The sequence below is a fragment of the Diadema setosum genome, chromosome 20 (genome assembly GCF_964275005.1).
Source record: "Diadema setosum chromosome 20, eeDiaSeto1, whole genome shotgun sequence".
NCBI lineage: Eukaryota > Metazoa > Echinodermata > Echinoidea > Diadematoida > Diadematidae > Diadema > Diadema setosum.
The window spans coordinates 5,045,656-5,065,846 of NC_092704.1; the positions used below are offsets into that span (position 1 = coordinate 5,045,656).

At 41.4% G+C, this 20,191-nt stretch overlaps 2 protein-coding genes across 2 annotated transcripts in view; both read right to left on the reverse strand.

The window, feature by feature from the left end:
• Positions 1-10,819: 10,819 nt before the first annotated feature.
• On the reverse strand, positions 10,820-12,156 carry LOC140244033 (zinc finger Y-chromosomal protein-like). Its single transcript, XM_072323684.1, has 2 exons — positions 11,222-12,156; positions 10,820-11,002 (listed from the first exon to the last, which is right to left on the reverse strand). Exons 1-2 carry the CDS (start codon positions 12,068-12,070, stop codon positions 10,820-10,822), a joined length of 1,032 nt encoding a protein of 343 aa, XP_072179785.1. The 5' UTR covers positions 12,071-12,156.
• Positions 12,157-12,419: 263 nt separating this feature from the next.
• Positions 12,420-20,191, reverse strand: part of LOC140244034 (uncharacterized) — a 36,959-nt gene continuing 29,187 nt past the window's right edge. The window contains exons 4-7 of the mRNA XM_072323685.1: positions 19,917-20,108; positions 14,764-15,540; positions 12,979-13,527; positions 12,420-12,580 (exon numbers count right to left, since the gene is read on the reverse strand). Coding sequence (XP_072179786.1) covers positions 12,420-12,580; positions 12,979-13,527; positions 14,764-15,540; positions 19,917-20,108 — 1,679 coding nt within the window. The remainder of the gene's footprint in view (positions 12,581-12,978; positions 13,528-14,763; positions 15,541-19,916; positions 20,109-20,191) is intronic.

Below are 20,191 nucleotides of genomic sequence, written 5' to 3' on the forward strand. Positions count from 1 at the left end.
AATGACATTTTGATGAATTGACCTTGACCTTTGACTCCTGACCTTTGACCCATGACCCCTAACTTCCCTACATGATCACTGCCAGTCAGTACATGCGTATATACTAAGTTCCATGAAGACACCTTGAAATATTTGAGATATGGAGAAAAAAATTGAAGTGAAATTTTAACATTTTCACTTGACCTTAGACCCTTGACCTTTGACATCATGACCCATAGCTCTCTCTTTGGAATCTTATTTGGTAGTTCATGAATACACCAAGTTTCAAGAAAATACCTCCAGGCATTGCATAGATATAGGGGAAATAGTGAAATTTCGGGCATTTGTCCTTGACCTTTTGACCTTTGACTTTGAGCATTTGCGCCCAAAAGTTGATAGGCACAACTTCCCCCACTCATACATATACATGCCAAGTTTCATTAGGATACCTCTAACAGTTTTTTAGTTACGCTGTCCACAAAATTGATTACGGACGGAAGGACGGACGGAAGGACGGACGGACGGACAATCCAAAAACAATGCCTCCAGCGACACTTTGTGGCGGAGGCATAACAAACAAACCTCAAATCAAGATTTTGGTTGTCAGTTAGATATACAAAGTAGTTAAACAATCAGTGAATTTACACAGGAAAACCAGCAAAAGATACAAGTGTATCCATAACACAGCATTGCTGGTATACAACATGTAGGGGGAAAAGGGAATACCACTTTTACACACATCACCTCAAAGTGCGTGTAATGATATTCCTTGTACCCAACTCTACAGGTGCATCAAAGTTGAAGATACATGTAGATGTATGTAATTCTTCTTAATATACATAACACACACATTATCATGGTAAAGAATTAGTTAATTGCGAAAACAAAACAGAACAAAGAAAAAATGTTGCCACTAAGGTCGGTGAGGAAAGACAAAAGACCACAAGAAGTGTGTAATAGAGCTGTCTTGTTAAAGGAAGGTGGTTACCAAGGTCTTGATTTCATGATCAATCATAACTCTTGCTTGATTAAGCAGGGTCCAAGCACATTTAAATAACATTGCCAATTCATCTGCCACATAATTGAGAAAGAGTGTAAACTATGTACCAATGGCTTTTGTACTGGACAGAGGCTGAAAATTCAATCAAATTAAAGACCAGATAAAAATTGCCAATAATTCCTGTAGGATCTGCAGCTTCATGCTGGCAGGCTAAATTCCTTGCAACTGTGCTTCCTCATCAGATTACATTGTACTAACATTGTGATACGTGCCTCATGATTTGTTGCAAATGTTTAAGGTGTAGGTGAGCATGCGACCATGCAAAGACATGTGCCATTTGAATGTTCACCTTTCTAAGCACTTTGAGAGGACTTTACAGCAGAATGGTTTCTCCACAGTGTGCACGCCCATGAGGAGTATCATATTCCTTGCACCTTAACATGGATTTTCTGCACAGTTTGCACTGGTCTCTTACAAAGAAAAGCTTCTCGGGGGCTTTCTGTGGTGTTCATGTGATTTCATCTTTTTCTGTGACAAATCAAGGTAGGTTTCCCTCATAGTCTCACTAAGTCAATCTGGGTTTCAGATACCTGTATTACAGTACATCTAATAAGGCTGGTCAAGTTGTTTACTTTGTAATTTGCAGCTTGTGTCAACCTTTCTCCTCTGAGACCAAGTGCTGAGAAAACTTGCCCTTTTTTATCCTCTGCTGGTATGGCTTCTCCTGATGAGGCCGATGAGGCTGTATTGGTCTTCTTACCATCCACTGATGGTTTATCACTCATTTTACCTGCAACTGTGAGGACACTTTGTACTATTTGAAGCACTGAAGGAACCACAAAGGAGAAAATCTGTGTGGTATAATGTTAATCGATCTGTGAATCGATCATGAATATTGAGATCGTACTACCGGAGATTATAAGTGAAAGTCCGTCAAACCGCCACATGGTGTCAGGAACGGGATTCTTTGGAGACTAAATTTGGGAGAGGACAAGTATTGAGTTAAATAACAGCTGACACAAAGTGAAATTTGACATCAAAATGACAGTCACCGAACGGTACAACGTGTACAGTGTCACTACAGTCCCACCCGTACGTTCTAGTGTGATGGAAAAATAGTCAAGGTCGGATTGTGTTACAGTTATGACAGTGTAATGACTTGTTGATCTCGAAGTGAATTCATCAAAATGGCGACTACAGAAGTGATCAAGTAACCAGATAACTCCTCCAGAGCCATTTGACTTTCGTGCACCAAAAGAGTGGCCGAAATGGATCCTTAGATTTGAACGTTTCAGACAAGCTTCACAACTCGCAAAGTCTGACCAAGAATCGCAGGTTAGTACATTGATTTATTCAATGGGTGATCAGGCTGATGATATCTTGATGTCGTTCAAACTAAGCAGTGAAGAAATGAAAAACTATGACAAAATTGTGGAAAAGTTTGATCACCATTTTGTCCCTCAACATAATGTCATCTTCGAACGCGCAAAGTTCAATCAAAGGAATAAAAGAACTGGTGAAACAGTTGACTTGTTTATCACAGACTTGTATTGCCTTAGTGAACATTGCAAGTATGGTTCTCTCAAAGACGAAATGATCCGTGATCGCATTGTAGTGGGACTTCTTGACAGAAAGCTGTCAGAAAAGCTGCAACTAGATGAAAAGCTCACCCTACAGAAAGCCGTAGAGCAGTGTAGACAGTCTGAGACCATCAAAAATCAACTGAGTTGTTCAGTGAGGGTAGTGCGAATGTTGATGCTGTGAAACAAAAGCCAAAATCAAACAAAAGTACATTTCACAAGCAGAGTGGAGAGTACCACTCCCGCTCATGAAAAAAAGTCAAAGATGAGCTGGAAAGGATGGAACAAGTGGGAGTGATTTCAAAAATCAGTGAGCCAACAGAATGGTGTGCAGGTATGGTAGTCGTGCCAAAACCAAATGGACAAGTTCGCATATGTGTAGACCTGACGCAGCTGAACAAAAGTGTGAAAAGGGAGACACACCCATTGCCACCAGTAGACCATACATTAGCACAGCTTGCAGGATCAAAAGTCTTCTCAAAGCTTGATGCTAACTCTGGATTTTGGCAAATTCCGTTATCGCCAGAATCAGCAAAGCTGACGACCTTCCTTACACCGTTTGGGAGGTATCATTTCAACCGTCTTCCTTTCGGTATTTCTTCCGCGCCAGAGTACTTCCAGCGAAGGATGTCACAAATCCTCGATGGACTTGATGGACTTGAGTGCCTGATGGATGATATCCTGATCCATGGGCCAACTACTGCCATCCACGATGAGCAGCTACCGTACATGCAGTGATGAAACGCATGGAAGCAGCAGGGGTGACCCTCAATTTGGACAAGTGTGACCTCTCCAAGCCAAGCATGAAATTCCTAGGTCATATCATAGACGACAATGGAATTCATGCCGACCCAGAAAAGGTCAAAGCAGTCATTGACCTTGAGCCACCCAAAAATGTGAGCGAAGTACGCAGAATCCTTGGCATGGTGAACCAGTTAGAGAAATTCATTCCCAATCTAGCAGAAAAGACTCAACCAATACGTGAACTGTTGAGCAAGAAAAATGCATGGCACTGGGACCAAAACCAGCAAAAAGCATTTGATGAGATAAAGCAAATTCTCATCAACAGCCCGGTGTTAGCTCACTATGATGTCACAGCCCCAAAGAAAGTGTCCACAGATGCGTCGTCATTTGGACTGGGAGCAGTCCTCCTACAGAGAGACAATGCGAGTGGTAAACCTGTGTGGAAACCAGTAGCATACGCATCCCGTGCGATGACCAGTGCCGAACAAAGATATGCCCAAATCGAAAAGGAGGGTCTTGCTGCTACATGGGCTTGTAAAAAGTTCTCGCACTACTTGATTGGTACTGATTTCGTTATTGAGACAGATCATAAGAAATTGGTGCCCTTGCTAGAAAGCAAGGACATAGCCGAATTGCCAGCGAGAATTCAACGCTTCAGAATGCGCCTGATGAAGTTCAGCTACAGTATAGTGCATGTCCCCGGAAAAGATTTGCACACAGCAGACACTCTCTCACGTGCTCCAGTTGGAGACTTTGAAAAGAGTGACCCGCAATTGGAGGAAGACACCCAAGTGTTTGTAGACATGATCATGAGTGACATTCCTGCAACAGAGAAAAGACTGCAAGAAATAAGGCAGCCACAAAATGCAGACCCCGACTGTGTCAAATTGAAAGAGTACTGTGAGAAGGGCTGGCCAAACACAAAATCGCTAAGCCCAGCAATGACTGAGTACCATAAATCAGGAGAAATCACAGTACAACAAGGTCTGCTGATGAAGGGGTCACAAATCATCATTCCTCCAGCAATGCGAAAAGACATGCTCGCAAAAATCCATGAAGGTCACCAAGGACTGAACAAGTGTCGCGAACGAATGAAGCGATCTGTGTGGTGGCCTGGTGTGAGCAAACAGCTAGCAGATGTGGTACAAACATGTGATGCTTGTACATGTATCAAGCAGCGTAGAAACCAAGCAGAGCCAATAATCCAATCTGCAACCCCAGAAAGACCATGGCAACCTGTAGGAACTGACCTATTCCAATGGGAAAACAAGCAGTACAGTACTTACTTGTTGTGGACTACTTCTTGCGATACATAGAGATAGCGTTGCTGAAAGAAACGTCGGATACCGTGATCAATCATTTGAAGTCGATTTTCGCAAGACATGGTATTCCAGAAGTTGTTATTTCAGACAATGGACCGCAGTACGCGTCCTCATCATTTGCGAAATTCATGGAAAAGTACGGATTTGAACACATCACAAGCAGCCCTCGCTTTCCACAAAGCAACGCGGAAGCGGAAAGAGCCATACAAACAATCAAAGGACTGCTGAGCAAAGCCAAAGACCCATACCTTGCTTTGCTTGTGTATCGATCGTCACCACTAGCGACTGGCCAAACTCCAGCACAGCTACTGATGGGGCGACAACTGCGAACAACATTGCCTTCGCACCCATCACAACTTGACCCCAATTGGCCAGACAAGAACAGTTTCGTGCTCAGGACAAACGATACAGAGCACAACAGAGCGAGAACTACAACAAACGCCATAGGGTCGCACCTCTTCCTGAGCTCAAACCAGGGGAGAGAGTATGGCATAGAGAGCTCAACCAGCCTGCAGCCATCATCTGGGAAGCAGGAACGCCTCGATCGTACATCGTCTCAACATCTCGTGGTACGCTAAGACGAAACCGGCATGCACTTGTTCCTCGACATCGAGTGTGGGAGCACCCAAACAACGAGCCGCCAGAGTTTCCGGCCCGAGAGCAGGAAGTCGAGCAACTACCTGAGCCAGAGAGATCCCCGCCACGTGCCGCTCCGAGACAGTTCTACAGGACAGCCCGTGGGAGAATCTCAAAGCCACCCGATAGATTAAATCTTTAAATGAAATAAAACAGTAAACCAAACAAGACTCAAATTGGGATTATTTTGGACATAGTTTACACACACAAACACACAAATAACACAGTTACGCGTTTTGAGAAGTAACATTGCCTTTTATTATATTGCTTATTTGGACTGTGATTCTAAAGCGAAACTTCCGATGCCGGACTCAGAAATATGTGGAGAACCTCGATGTGAGATATGTGGACTTTGAATGGACTTTAAATATCATTCAAAGACTTACGCACGTTTGGACAATTGGACAATAATTGTTTGGAAATACTTTTGGACATTCGATTGTGGACATTATTTTGAACTGGACATTAATTTTAAGAAGTTAATATGGAACTCAGAAAGGGGGATGTGGTATAATGTTAAAGGGAAGATAAACCCCAAGAACAATGTGGATTGAGTGAAAGCAGCAACATTATTAGAACACATCAGTGAAAGTTTGAAGAAAATCGGACAATCGATGCAAAAGTTATGAATTTTTAAAGTTTTGATGTTGGAACCGCTGGATGAGGAGACTACTGGAGGATATGACGTATGAGTGGACAACAATACAAAGGAAATATAAAGAAAATACTACAAAAATCAATTTTTCATGAAAATTACAAATTCCATCAACTTGATATTGACATATGTTAAGGGTAGCAATTATTCCCCCTGCTTTCTGAAAGCGGTTGGTCCACTGCTCTTTCATACTTCTAGAAAAGTGAATTTTTGTTGAATTTCCTTTATATTTTCTTTGTATTGTTGTCCACTCATACGTCATATCCTCTAGTAGTCTCCCCATCCAGCGGTTCCAACACCAAAACTTTAAAAATTCATAACTTTTGCATCGATTGTCCCATTTTCCTCAAACTTTCATTGATGTGTTCTACTAATGTTGCTGCTTTCACTCAATCCACATTGTTCTTGGGGTTTATCTTCCCTTTAATTGATCTGTGAATCGATCGTGAATATTGAGATCGTCCTACAGAGATTAGAAGTGAAATTCCGCAATCTATATCCATCGTCTCCAGTCTAGTTTATTGAGTGTTCGAGTCCGTCAAACCGCCACAATCTGTGCACATTTCCTTGTCATATTATGCTTTATCACAGCCTCTTGACATTTTGCTTTACATAGGATTGCTTGTTCTGGACACAAAATCTGCATTGCCATTCAAAACAGAGTTTTACAAGTTGTATTAACAAATGACACAAAACTCATAAATACATTTATATGCCAACATTCAACAATAGGTGCTAATGCATAATGGTTCCTTCCACAGCATGATAATCAGTGTTCATATCGTCGGTGGTCATCCCAAACGTTGTACAGGTATACCCCGATTTTTGGTCAAAATTTCGATTTTGAGATTTTCAGACATTTTGATAGTCGATATTCCATTTTACATTCATGTACTATGAAATGTTCAGTTTCTAATTTGATTTAATTTTTGTGTAATCATCACTTTAATAAAGCCATGTCATTTCATTTTGATCATTTCCCCATAGGCGCGCATGTTAGAACACAGTGATATGCCGTCCTCTTGTATTTGACAGTTCTGATGACCGCAAACACAGTGCGCGCGGTCAACGAACTGTCCTATATCGGGAGCATTGACTTTGCGTTTAATCTTTTGATATAGGCCTACGACGTTCATTGACCACAACAACAGTACGCGCGGTCAACAAAACTGTCCTATACGCAGTAAATGACGATTGAAAAATGGGTAAACTTCAAACGTGATTACATTTTTGTATCTCAAAATGCTATTCTTACATAAAAAATTACAGATATGACGGTTCGGATGACTGCTGACGATGTATTCATGGCTTCTATCATTAGGAATTACAATGTTTTTATACTGGGAGAGGATGCTATCATCTGATATTTCTCCAGGGTAAATCACACAGGTGAAACAACTCTACACTGTGTATGTAATATGATTCTTTGTGCAGGATTGCATGCAAAAAGCATAAAATATGGCCACATTCCAATGCAACCTTCTAAGAAACACTATACATGGAATTATCCATGCATGACGTCCACTTCAATTGAACTAGAGAAATTCTTCATGTCAGAAAATCGAAAAGCTGATTTCATCAGGCAGATTCTTTATTTGATATACACTGTACATTGCAATGTATACTGTCTACTGCAAGTTAAACTCAAATACAGTCAACCTCGCATAAGTCGACATAATCGGGACTGAGCAAAACACGTCGACTTATGTTGTCGACTTATAAATGAAAACTAATTTCCCCTGTACAGAGTAAGATTTGGATCACGATGCGGATCGCTACCCAAATCTTACTTCTTTTGCCGCCAAAACATGCCTACTGACAACAGCAACAATGTTTAGTTCATGCATAAATCTCGGGTTAGTAACGACAACGCACAATTCCCAAATCTCTACAGAGATTTTGAGAGAGCGGGATCGGAAACCTAGGCCCGTTTCTAGACACTTTACGTTTTAAACTTGATTTGAAATATCAAACACAAATTCCCTAAAATTGCATTAAACTTTGCGATTTAAATTCAAGTGCGTTACTGCGAAGATATGCGTGTGATTTTGCCTGATTCTGTCGAGATAATTTTTCAGTGCCGACTGAGTTGAAATATGTGTCGCCATATTTGTTCTGTTTAAATTTGTATTGCCATACTCTGAAAATGAATTGTTCTCGCGCTCTGATTCGCAACATTACCGCTCTGTACGGCGCGGGCCCGTCTGAAATAAAAAGAAGCAGAAAAGTTTGTTTGAAAACGACATCTTTCGGACTACTATAACCTTCGTAAAAACAAACCTCTTTCCATTGTCGGACTAATTTAACTTTGGACTGAGATTTAAACCTTCGGCATAGCGAACTTTAACAATAATTCGTTGTCATTTTTTCATTGACATTTTGTGAAGCAGCATGCGTTTCGGCAGTTTGAAACGTGTGAATGTTGCGATGTCTTTCCCCTGCAAGTGCAGACTAAGTTCGGTCACGGCGAAAGTTCCGTTACGAAATAAAATATAATGCGAGCCTTTTCAACCATAACGCACTTCCGTAAATTTTTATGCGTTTAAACGCAGTTACTGGTTTCGGACAAAACCTGCAAATTTTTTCTGCAACGCTCTTGCTTTTTAAATACAGTGTTGCTTGTGATTTGACGGACTTGCATTTGATTTTTAGAGTTACGTTTAAACGCAATTGAGTTTAAATTTCATACAATTTTCTAGTTTCGTATGATTATCAAACGCAGGTCTTTTCAGCGTTGCATGTGATTTGATGGACTTGCATTTGATTTTTAGAGTTGCGTTTAAACGCAGTTGAGTTTAAGTTTCCTACAATTTTCCAGTTTCGTATGATTATCAAACGCAAGTCTTTCCAGCATTCCGTGTGATTTGATGGACTTGCATTTGATTTTCAGAGTTGCGTTTGATTTCTTATTTTGCTTACGAAATAAAAAATAATGCAAGTTTTTTAAACAATAACACAACTCCGTAGATGTTTAGAGATGCGTTTAAACGCAGTTTCTTATAGTTCCATACAAAAATCGCAAGTCTTCTCTGCACCGCTCTTGCGTTTAAACGCAGCGTTACGTGTGATTTGATGGACTTGCAATTGTTTTTTTTAGAGTTGCGTTTAAACGCAATTGAGTAAAAAAAAAGTTCCCTACAATTTTCTAGTTTCGTATGATCATCAAACCCACATCTTTCAGCTTTCCGTGTGATTTGATGGACTTGCATTGGATTTTCAGAGTTGCGTTTAATTTCTAATTTTGTTTACGAAAGTGTAATGCAAGTCTTTTCAACAATAACGCACTTCCGTTGATGTATAGAGATGTTTTTAAACGCAGTTTCCAGTTTCGTACAAAACCGCAAGTCTTCTCTGCAACGCTCTTGCGTTTAAATACATCGTTGCGTGTGATTTGATGGACTTGCATTTGATTTCTAGAGTTGCGTTTAAACGCAGTTGAGTTTCAGGTTCGTACAATTATTTTCTAGTTTCATATGATTATCAGATGCAAGTCTTTTCAGCAACGCAATTGCGTTTAAATGCAAAAGTTGCGTGTGATTTGATACACCTGCATTTGATTTTTTTTTTGAGTTGCATTATTAGTTGCACTGTAATAAATTTTCTAGAAAGGGCACAGGTTTTAATACCGCTTCGGAATAATAAACGTCAGAATATTCAGATTTACAAAAACATTTCATGTTCGGATAATGAATACCTACTAGGACATAGTTAAGTGTACAAAATTTTTGCGTTTTGAGAAAAACGAGAGGGAGAAAAGGGGTAAAGTGAACTGCCTTGGGTACTACATGTAATACTCCAGTGTAAATGGGTGTATGCCATTTCTATAGGCTGGCATACAAGACAATGGACGCATGGCGCGAACGCTACCGCGCCGTACACTAGCGAATTACCGAGTAGAAATGCAGCGAATCGGAGCGGGAAAACAATTCTTTTTCAGAGAATGGCGATAAGATTTTGAGCGAAAAATTATGTCGACTTAGACGAGGGAATTAACACGTATTTCAGCTCAGTTGGCACTGAAAAATCAGGTCGACTTACGCGAGTTGTCGACTTACAAATGTCGACTAAGACGAGGAAATTTTCAAGGAACAACAAAGGCAAAAATCGGGACTTTTTTATTGTGTCGACTTAAGCGAGTTGTCGACTTGTGCGATGTCGACTTAGGCGAGGTCTACTGTACTGCCTGTATAAATGGGTGAGAGTTATCACTGATTTCATGATCAATCATAAATTCACTTGACATATTAATACAGGGCTGTGATTATACTTTGAATATCAAATTGATCTGCCACAGCACTTTTAATGCGGGAATATAGACTATGTACCCTTGGGTTATGCAGACCTGGACAGAAGCCTTACCATGCCACCACTGGCAATCTATTGATAATGTCTGGGCATGTAAAGAATAGAAGAGGTAACATTAAAAAAATCTTAGCCACCCCATCCTTTTTTCAATGGTTCCCATAAATTCCAACAAAAATTCATTAAGAATGAAGTTAACACATAGATTACTCGTACTACTTTTTTATGTTGGAACAGCAGCTTTTTTTTCTTTTTGCTCTTTTTCTTTTTTGCTGATGGCAAGGTAAATCCCTGAAAACTGGGTTTCCTCATGTGATCATTGAACCTGCATTGGTGGAGCAATGATTTGTGGCAGATGTTGCAGGCGCCCAATACTTGGGGAAGCAGGCATGCCAGGGACTGTGCGAAGACATGTGGTGATTAGGGGACCCTCGCTGTGTGAAGCACCTTGAACACACTTTACAGCGGAATGGCTTCTCCCCTGTGTGCACTCTCATGTGGACCTTCATATTACACTTAAGAATGGTAATCCCGCCTAATTTGCACTGCTCTCTTGAGCGCTTGTGTTTCTTGAATTGGGACTTGCTTTGGTGTTCGTATTTCATCCTTTTGACACATCAAGAGAGGTTGTGCTCATAGTCTCACTAAACGAAGTTGGGTTAGTCGTATCACATATGTGCATGGGTCTGTGCAAAGACATGTGCCGAGTGAGGGAACAGTTCTGTGAGAAGCACCTTGAACAAACTTTACATTGGAATGGCTTTTCCCCCGTGTGCACCCTCATGTGGATCCTCATATATTTCTTTAATATGGAGTTCCCGCACACTTTGCACTGCTCTCTTTTTTCAAAAGAGTGCTTCGATCCCTCCCCCTCGGGCTTACTCTGGTGTTCATGTGATTTCATCCTCTTCTTTGACACATCAAGAGAGGTTGCCTTCACTGTCTCACTAAACGAATGTGGGTTAGCTGTATCACATGTGTGCATGTGACCAAGCAAAGACATGTGCCGTTTGAAGGAACCTTTCTGTGTGAAGCACCTTGAACAAACTTTACATTGGAATGGCTTCTCCCCCGTGTGCACCCTCATGTGGATCCTCATATATTCCTTTGATATGGAGTTCCCGCACACTTTGCACTGCTCTCTTCCAAAAGAGTGCTTGTGTCTCTGCCATTGGGGCTTGCTTTGGTGTTTGTATAATTTCATCCTCTTCTGTAATGCATTAAAATGGCTTGTGCTCATAGCCTCACTAAATGATTCTGGGTTACAGTCATCATATGTGTGCTTGAGAGTCATGTGCCGATTGAGGGACCCACTGTGTGAAAAGCACCTTGAACAAACTTTACATTGGAATGGCTTCTCACCCGTGTGCACCCTCATGTGGACCCTCATATAGTGCTTTAATACAGATTTCCCGCACACTTTACACTGCTCTCTTAGAAATGAGCGCTTGTGTCCCTTTAATTGGATTGCCCTCATAGTCAAACTAAACAAATCTTGGTTACAGGTATCATATGCGTGCTTGGGACCGTGTACAGACATATGTCGTTTGAGGTGCCCACTTCTTGAGAAGCACCTTGAACAAACTTTACATCGAAATGGCTTCTCCCCTGTGTGCACCTTCAAGTGGTGATGCATATTTTTCTTTGATATGGATTTCCCGCACACTTTGCACTGCTCTCTTTTTCCAAAAGAGTACTTCGATCCCTCCCCCTCGGGCTTACTCTGGTGTTCATGTGATTTCATCCTCTTCTTTGACACATTAAGAGAGGTTGCCTTCAGTGTCTCACTAAACGAATTTGGGTTAGTTGTATCACATGTGCGCATGTGACCAATTAGACCGTGTACAGACATATGTCGTTTGAGGTGCCCACTTCTTGAGAAGCACCTTGAACAAACTTTACATCGAAATGGTTTCTCCCCTGTGTGCACCTTCAAGTGGTGATGCATATTTTTCTTTGATATGGATTTCCCGCACACTTTGCACTGCTCTCTTTTTTCAAAAGAGTGCTTCGATCCCTCCCCCTCGGGCTTACTCTGGTGTTCATGTGATTTCATCCTCTTCTTTGACAAATCAAGAGAGGTTGCCTTCACTGTCTCACTAAACGAATTTGGGTTAGTTGCATCACATGTGTGCATGTGACCAAGCAAAGACATGTGCCGTGTGAGGGAACCTTGCTGTTTGAAGCACCTTGAACAAACTTTACATTGGAATGGCTTCTCCCCCGTGTGCACCCTCATGTGGATCCTCATATATTCCTTTGATATGGAGTACCCGCACACTTTGCACTGCTCTCTTCCGAAAGAGTGCTTGTGTCTCTGCCATTGGGGCTTGCTTTGGTGTTCGTATGATTTCATCCTCTTCTGTAATGCATTAAAATGGCTTGTGCTCATAGCCTCCCTAAACGATTCTGGGTTAGAGTCATCACATGTGTGCTTGAGAGTCATGTGCCGATTGAGGGACCCACTGTGTGAAAAGCACCTTGAACAAAGTTTACATTGGAATGGCTTCTCGCCCGTGTGCACCCTCATGTGGACCCTCATATAGTGCTTTAATACAGATTTCCCGCACACTTTACACTGCTCTCTTAGAAATGAGCGCTTGTGTCCCTTTAATTGGATTGCCCTCATAGTCAAACTAAACAAATCTTGGTTACAGGTATCATATGCGTGCTTGGGACCGTGTACAGACATATGTCGTTTGAGGTGCCCACTTCGTGAGAAGCACCTTGAACAAACTTTACATCGAAATGGCTTCTCACCTGTGTGCACCTTCAAGTGGTGATGCATATTTTTCTTTGATATGGATTTCCCGCACACTTTGCACGGTTTTCTTGCAGGAATGTGCTTGGGTCCCTTTGACTTCAGGTTGCCTTGGTGTTTGTGCAATTTCATCCTCTTCTGTGACACATGATGGGGTGCCCCTAAAGTCTCAATGAAGGAATCTGGGTTGTACGCATCACTTGATATATGGCTGGTAAGATTTTTTTCTTGGGGGTCTGCAGCGTGTGTAAGCCTTTCTCCTCTAAGACCAAGTGCTAGGAAAACCAGCCCCTCCTTATCCTCTGCTGGTACCTCTTGCCCTGTCGAGGCTGATGGGGCTGTATTAGTCTTCTCACTATCCACTGATGGTGTGTCATTCATCACCCCTGCAATTGCCAGGCACTTTGCATTACTTGCAACAAGTGCAGAGTTGCAATGTTGGTCGGATCCTGCTTCATAAAAGTCTCTCTGGATTTCATTTTGATTAGGAGTGCTTGTCTGCGACACAGAATCCTCATCACCATTCAGAACAGGGTTCTTTGTTTCAACTGTTGAAATAACAAAATGACATAAAACTAGTTGTATTGCATAATCAATCAATGATTCCCTCCTTAATACCATAATCAGTGTTATTACATTCATGGTTTTCACCCTTTAAGAAAGAAAGATTTCCAAACACAAATATAAGTAGCATGATCTGACATATCATCAGGAAAAAGCAGTAAAAGAACCAAATATTGTGTGCATCAAGATACTTTGTGCAGGATTGTGTGGAAAACCTTGTACTTAGTGACCCTGCACTACAAAACCAACAAAAAGTTGTCAGACATAAATTAGTTGAGGGCCAATTCTGTAAGAGGGCAAGTCAAAGATAACTCACACGTTATATATGGGACATTTCAGAGGCCTTTGTGGCCTGAAAAATGATGTAAATGGCCTCTGATTATACTATACTTCATCATGGTGATTGTCATCTAGGAGAAGTATAATCATGTAAAAGAAAAAAAGGAGAAAAATGAAAAAAAAAATGACCTTGACATTCATATTTTAGAAAAGAAAATCTTTGTTGCAATGCATGAGACCAGAAAAAAAAAATGTTTTTGAAACATTTCTTTTTTTAAAAAGTATTTTATTTTGCAACTTCTATCTCGGTATTATAAAAGGCACAAGACTCACGAATATCAGAGGTACAAGTTTCATGTCTATTGAGGCAAACAGCTCCAATTACATGTACATGTTCTAATTAAAGGGGATGGCTAGTATCCGATCAGTGGGAATCAGTAGAAATGCTGGGGGATGATAGCTCCAATCCTTGTGGGATTCATTTAAGAGTACATTATATGTTGTGTGAAAATTATTTGCTTCAGATTGGTCTCATATTCAAGTAATGTGCAGTTCAATCCTTCCAAGTTAGCATGACTGTACAGTGTGGGGTCGTTAATAATTGCCCTGACACTGTACTGTCATGCTAACTTGGAATCATGAGATCTTGCACAGGACAGAGTAGGTACCCATGCCGTGGACCATATTGTATCCCAAGTACAATCAATGTAACTTCTAGATCCATCTTCATAGACATGCAGATTGAGTGAATGCAGCACGAGAATCCATCATACAGTGGAAGTTTGAGGAAAATCGAGCAATCCATTTAGAAGTTATGAATTTTGGAAGTTTCTGCTTAGTCACTGCTGGATGAAAAGACTACTGCAGCTTGTGATGTCATATGTGTAGAACAATAATAAAGAAAATATATAGACAATTTTACATATTTTCACTTTTCTCACATAATAAAAGAACACTTGACTTGCCTCTGCCAGAAGGTAGGGGGAATGATATTAGGCATGATTCGGCATGCGCTTCTTCATTGTGGATGAGCATGTGTTTCTTGAGTCTATAAGGTGTTCCACATGACTTCCAGCAAATGTGGCAGATGGAGGATTTTGGAAACTGCTCTGGCACATCATTCTGTACTTCATCTTTTCGAGGAGCGTGTACATAATCTTGTTTGAGAACTTGGCTCTTCCTGTGTGTTTCAAGATTCCAGCCATGTGGAAAGCACCTGGAACTGCACTCACACTTCACTGCACTCACATTTCTCCAGGCAAGGGTTTCTTGTGAGTGCAGCTCCTTGTGCTTAAGATCCCATTTCTTGACAAAGGTCTTTGAAGACATTTCATACTTGTAAATGGATTGCCCAAAATGTTGCTGTACTTCTTCAGGATGTACTATTCTCGCATGCTTGTTCAGGTCCCACTTTGTCCAGAAGTCTTTTGAACACCACTTGCACTGCAATATTTTTCCCTTCTCATGTTGTTGCATGGGTTGAGCATGATTGAATAAGTGGCCTCCACAAACATGGCACTCTTCGCTGCTTGTCAAGCACGAGTTCCCATGAGACCTAGAGCTGCATTCCACCGAAGTGTCTGTTCTGTCACACATACTTAGGACCTTGGCCAGTGGTTTAAGTTTCCCAGGTCCAGACTGCGTCTGACTGGATGCCTCTGATGTCAAACTTTTCTCAGTATCAGCTCCGCCTTGGACTCTGGTGTCCACAGCATCATCTATTCCAAAGGAGTCATACAATTTAAGACAACATTTGTCACAAATATTACACAAAATTTTTAAGTGTAACAATATACAGTTAAACTCGCATAAGTCGATCTTCTCGGGACTGAGCAAAACACATCGACTTAGGCGATTTTCGACTTGTGCGTAAGTCGAAAAAAAAAATCGACTTAACAACAGTTACACCACACGTACATTATGTATAAATGTATATGTATGTTGTCTACTCTGGAGCCGAGAGCTGGAGATGTGGTGTGCCGCAGCACGGGCCGCCCGGCAGGGCCGCGGCTAACTTTGCATGGACAGTGCATTAGTATTGGCACAGGTCCGATTACTTTACACCCTTGTTAAACCTTGGGGAAGTGAATATGAACGATATTTGAGCAGTGATTGATTCCAGTTTACCATACCGTGGCTTGAAATGCGTGTAGAGGTATAATTCTGATTTACCCGTGCCCGTAACTTTCCCCCTACTTTCCGCTTTGAAAACTCAGCAGCTTCATCCATCCACTGCACAGCGCAGACTATACACAGCTCAGTCGCTGTACGCACAACTATTACACAGCTCAGTCGCTGTACGTACGTAGCGCTAGCGCGACAGGGCTGGACCAGCAGACCTCCAAACACGAAGAGAGTTCAACAATCGCATGCGATCGCTTTGAATTTTGATACTTTAGATCATTTTTTTGTCACCTGTCTGGTCGGGCTAGTTCTTATGTAAACAAAAACTGGCGTCTCGTGATTTTGACAATGATTTATTGCACAATAAAATCTTATTCGACTTAGGCGCAGTGAATTTAATGGTTTTTCCGTGAAAGTGTTCTTGGAATTTCATCGACTTAGGCGAGTATTCGACTTACAAAATTCGACATGTGAGTGAATTAATACACGTAAGTCAATGGGGAAAAATCGGGACTTTTTAAAATCATCGACTTGCGCGATTATTCGACATATGCGATGTCGACTTAGGCGAGTTTAACTGTATATGATATATATACATAGATGCATGTGACTGTGCATCACAAAACAAACAAGAGACCATGGGGTCTCGCACTCACCTGAGTATTGCAAGTTCACCTTCCATGCATTCTTGCAGACTCTTACCTAAGAACATTAAAAACTTGTGGGGGTAGCTTTGAGAGCTGGTGTCCATTTGCATATTCCATCACATTGGTAAAAATACCTGCCAAGTACACTGTACTTAATAGTATGTTGGATTATGCAGATTTTTTTTGATTTTTTTTTTTTTTTTTTGGGGGGGAAGACTTAAAGCAATATCACTTTGATTCTAGAGAAGAATATTATTGAATATTCCTTAATTTGGGAGGTTTGGACCCCCTGGGGCCCCCAGGGAAAGCATGGTGCCCATTCAAACACTTTGAGATCCTATCCCCATAGGAATGCTACTTGCCAAGTTTGGTGAAAATCCATTGTTGTTTTCAGCAAGATGAAAATCTAGGTTCCCCCTGGATCGGCAATGAACAAACTTGGAACTATGTACAGTCATCAATACTTCTACAGAAGAATTGTAAATATATCTTAATGTGGGGGGGGGGGGGGGGAGGATTAGGCCCCCTCGGGTCCCCACAGGGAAGCATGGTGCCCTGTTGAACAAATTTAGATCTTAACCCCCTGGCATGCTACCTGTCAAGTTTAGTGAATATTCATAAAGGGATTTTCAACGATGATGAACATGGTCGGACATGGTGCCCATTTGATGGAATTGAGATTCTGTCGCCCTAGGGATGCTACCTGCCAAGTTTGGTGAAAATTTATTCATGGTGGGGATTTCAAGAAAAAGATGAAAATTTACAATTTAGGCCCCAATTTAGGTGCCCATTTGATGGGAATGAGATTCTGTCCCACTATGGATGCTACCTGCCAAGTTTGGTGAAAATTCATTATGGCATTTTCAAGAAAAAGATGAACATGTACAATTTGGGCCCCATTAGGTCATCTTCCCATCTCCCTCCCCGACCTGGGGGACACCCCTGATTCCGCCATGAACAAGCTTGAAACTACAGTCATCAATGTACTAACTCATAGTATTAACTCAGCTCTATCACTTCTGGTTCCAGAGAAGATTTTTGAAAAATTCCTTAATTTTGGGGGGTTGGGCCCCTCTGGAGGCCCCCAGGTGGGTTATGGTGCCCACTTGAACAAATTGAGATTCTATCCCCCTAGGGATGCTACCTGCCAAGTTTGGTGAAAATCGGTCAAGGGATTCACAAGAAGAAGATGAAGATGTAAAAAGTTTACGCACGACGGACGCCGGACACCGGAGGGATCGCAATAGCTCACTTGAGCCTTCGGCTCAGGTGAGCCAACAAATAGTTGCACCCCTTGATTTTAAGTCAGGACTCAATAAAGGTGAAATGGGTCAACCAAGAAAGTATTGGCTTTTCATATTTTCTGAAAGAGCTACCCTTCTTCTACATTATTTTTAAGGTCGGGATCATGAAATGAATGGAAAAGTGCATTTTCAGCAGTTTCTTACAACTCCTTTTTTTTGTAGAGTATAATGTGAGAACAGGTGTGTCTTAGAGACCCTTTTCATTTCTTGAAAGCCCTTTGCACACTCTTCACTTTCAAGTCTACTAACTTTTGAAGGGATAACATTAATGCTTTGAAAGTTGGCATTTATCATGAACAGAATATGTTGATAGAGCTTATACGTAATTTCAGCCTAATCTGTACTCTCTTCACTGTTGTTGCTCCAGTGGCTTACACCCTTCATTTTGTCCTGTTCATTGCACAGCTAGCATGGTTTGGTGAAGATTATAAGCGCTTGAACAGACCCTGTACTTGAGAGCCTCTTTTCTTGCTTTACACTTTTCCAGAGTGTATACTTTCTTTCCAATATTTAGATAGGTTAGGAGAGTCCATTTCACTTGAGCTATGCATCAGTCTGTTCTTTCAGGATCTGCCCTAAACTAAAAATCTGTGTCTGGCGACTTTTTGTTGGTTTTGTGATGCAGGGTCACATACACATGTATATTTACTGTATACGCTGTTATTTCTGCTAACAGATATTTTTGCGAATGACAGGGCCATAGACATTTTCGCGAGATGTTGTTTTTGCGAATTGATGCCGACATTTACGTGCTCTATTAACAGGGCACATGGAGACATTGTCTCGTGTTCTTAAATTTCCGATCCAACTGTGATTCGCGAAATTCACGTAAATAACAGCTTATACAGTATTATATTCTTTGCTACTCCACAAAAAAGTCACAAAGTTTCATTTTCAAGCATGCAACTAGGCCTTTAATTCATTGCATTGTGGATTAACTTAGACCTCGTTTACAGTGAGTGAAAATGCCGGGCTCGGCCCTTCCTTGCAGTACCAAAATTGGCCGCGCATTTGGCCAAGCTCTGGAGGTAGTCTCGGCCATGGCCAAGTCCGACCTTTTCTCACTGTAAACGTAAACTGGGCCCAATGTAGTACCAAATTTAGTCTGGCTTCCAGACCCTCTGCCCGTACTATTTGGCTATTCAGGATATAAACGCCATCAACATTGAAAACTAGTACAGTTTAAGGTGGTTTTGTCCTGCAGAGGAATTTGCCTTTGGCAAAGGCGGCGACACCGTCGTGGGGCGACGTTGTCGACGCGGAGTCCAGTTGGCAAAGGGTCTGGAAACCAGACTATACCACATTGTGACTGGCGTCCACCCAATATATAGTATTTGTTTACAAGCAGAGCGCCACCACGACAAAATATTGAAAGGTTTAATTTAAAATATTGTAAACGGACAAAATTGCGGGGCCGAGTACCGCAATTGCGGCGGGGCTCGGCTGCGGCTCGGCCCAGCCTTGCACTGTAAACGGAGTCTTAGGGCCTGTTAGATTTCTTCTATGGAAAGTCTTCCTAAAAAAAAAAAAAAAAATTTATGCAAAAACTGAGGCCTCAAGGTGATAGAAAAAATGTAGGGCATTATTCCAAAGCTTCTAATCAGCAGGATTTGTCACTCATTTCAAATAAGCATCTTCACTATTAAAATGCAGATATCCTTTGTCAAAATATCTGTCTGTCACACGCCCAAAATAGCTCTTCACATAATGTCTAGAGTTTAGTTAACTTGACATATTTCTTGCCAGGTTTGCATTGCTAAAAATTCAAAATTCATCACCATCACAGTCATGGTAGTTGTCATGGCTGATTGCTTGTAACTGAAGGTCTCTTGGCAGTGGAGATTGAACCTTGAATATTGTCTCAGTGACATTTAATCTACTGGTCCCACAAGACTGTCGAACCATCAGCTTGGTAAGTTGCAAGTTGCTGCCTTTAGACCAGAACCACTTTGTTATCAGATGCCACTTTTATGGTTTGATAATAATGCATGTTGGATACATTCCTATCACCATCATTACCTGGTGGGGCGGGGCTCTCTTGGGTGTGTCTGGATCCATGTCTTGTTAGGTGCTGTCTGAAATCTTCACTGCTTGTGAATGCTTCTCCACACTCCTCACACAGAGGTAGCTTGTAAGTTCTGACAATAACTTCTCTTTCCTTCACCAGTTTTGGATTCAAGGAAGTTGAACATGGGTTGGCATCATACTCTTCTGCAAATGAGCATTGAAAGACATACATTGTATAGAATTAGAAGTTACTGGCACCATTCATGAATATGTTCATCATAGAGCCC

What these genes read in the sequence shown, in the direction of transcription:
- LOC140244033 (XM_072323684.1), bottom strand. Translation starts at nt 12,070, where the DNA reads ATGTCTGTACACGGTCTAATTGGTCACATGCGCACATGTGATACAACT. An exon ending in AAGGTTCCTTCAAACGGCAC is followed by an intron (nt 11,003 to 11,221) that starts ATGTCTTTGCTT and finishes ATGAGGATCCAC; the next exon opens with ATGAGGGTGCACACGGGGGA.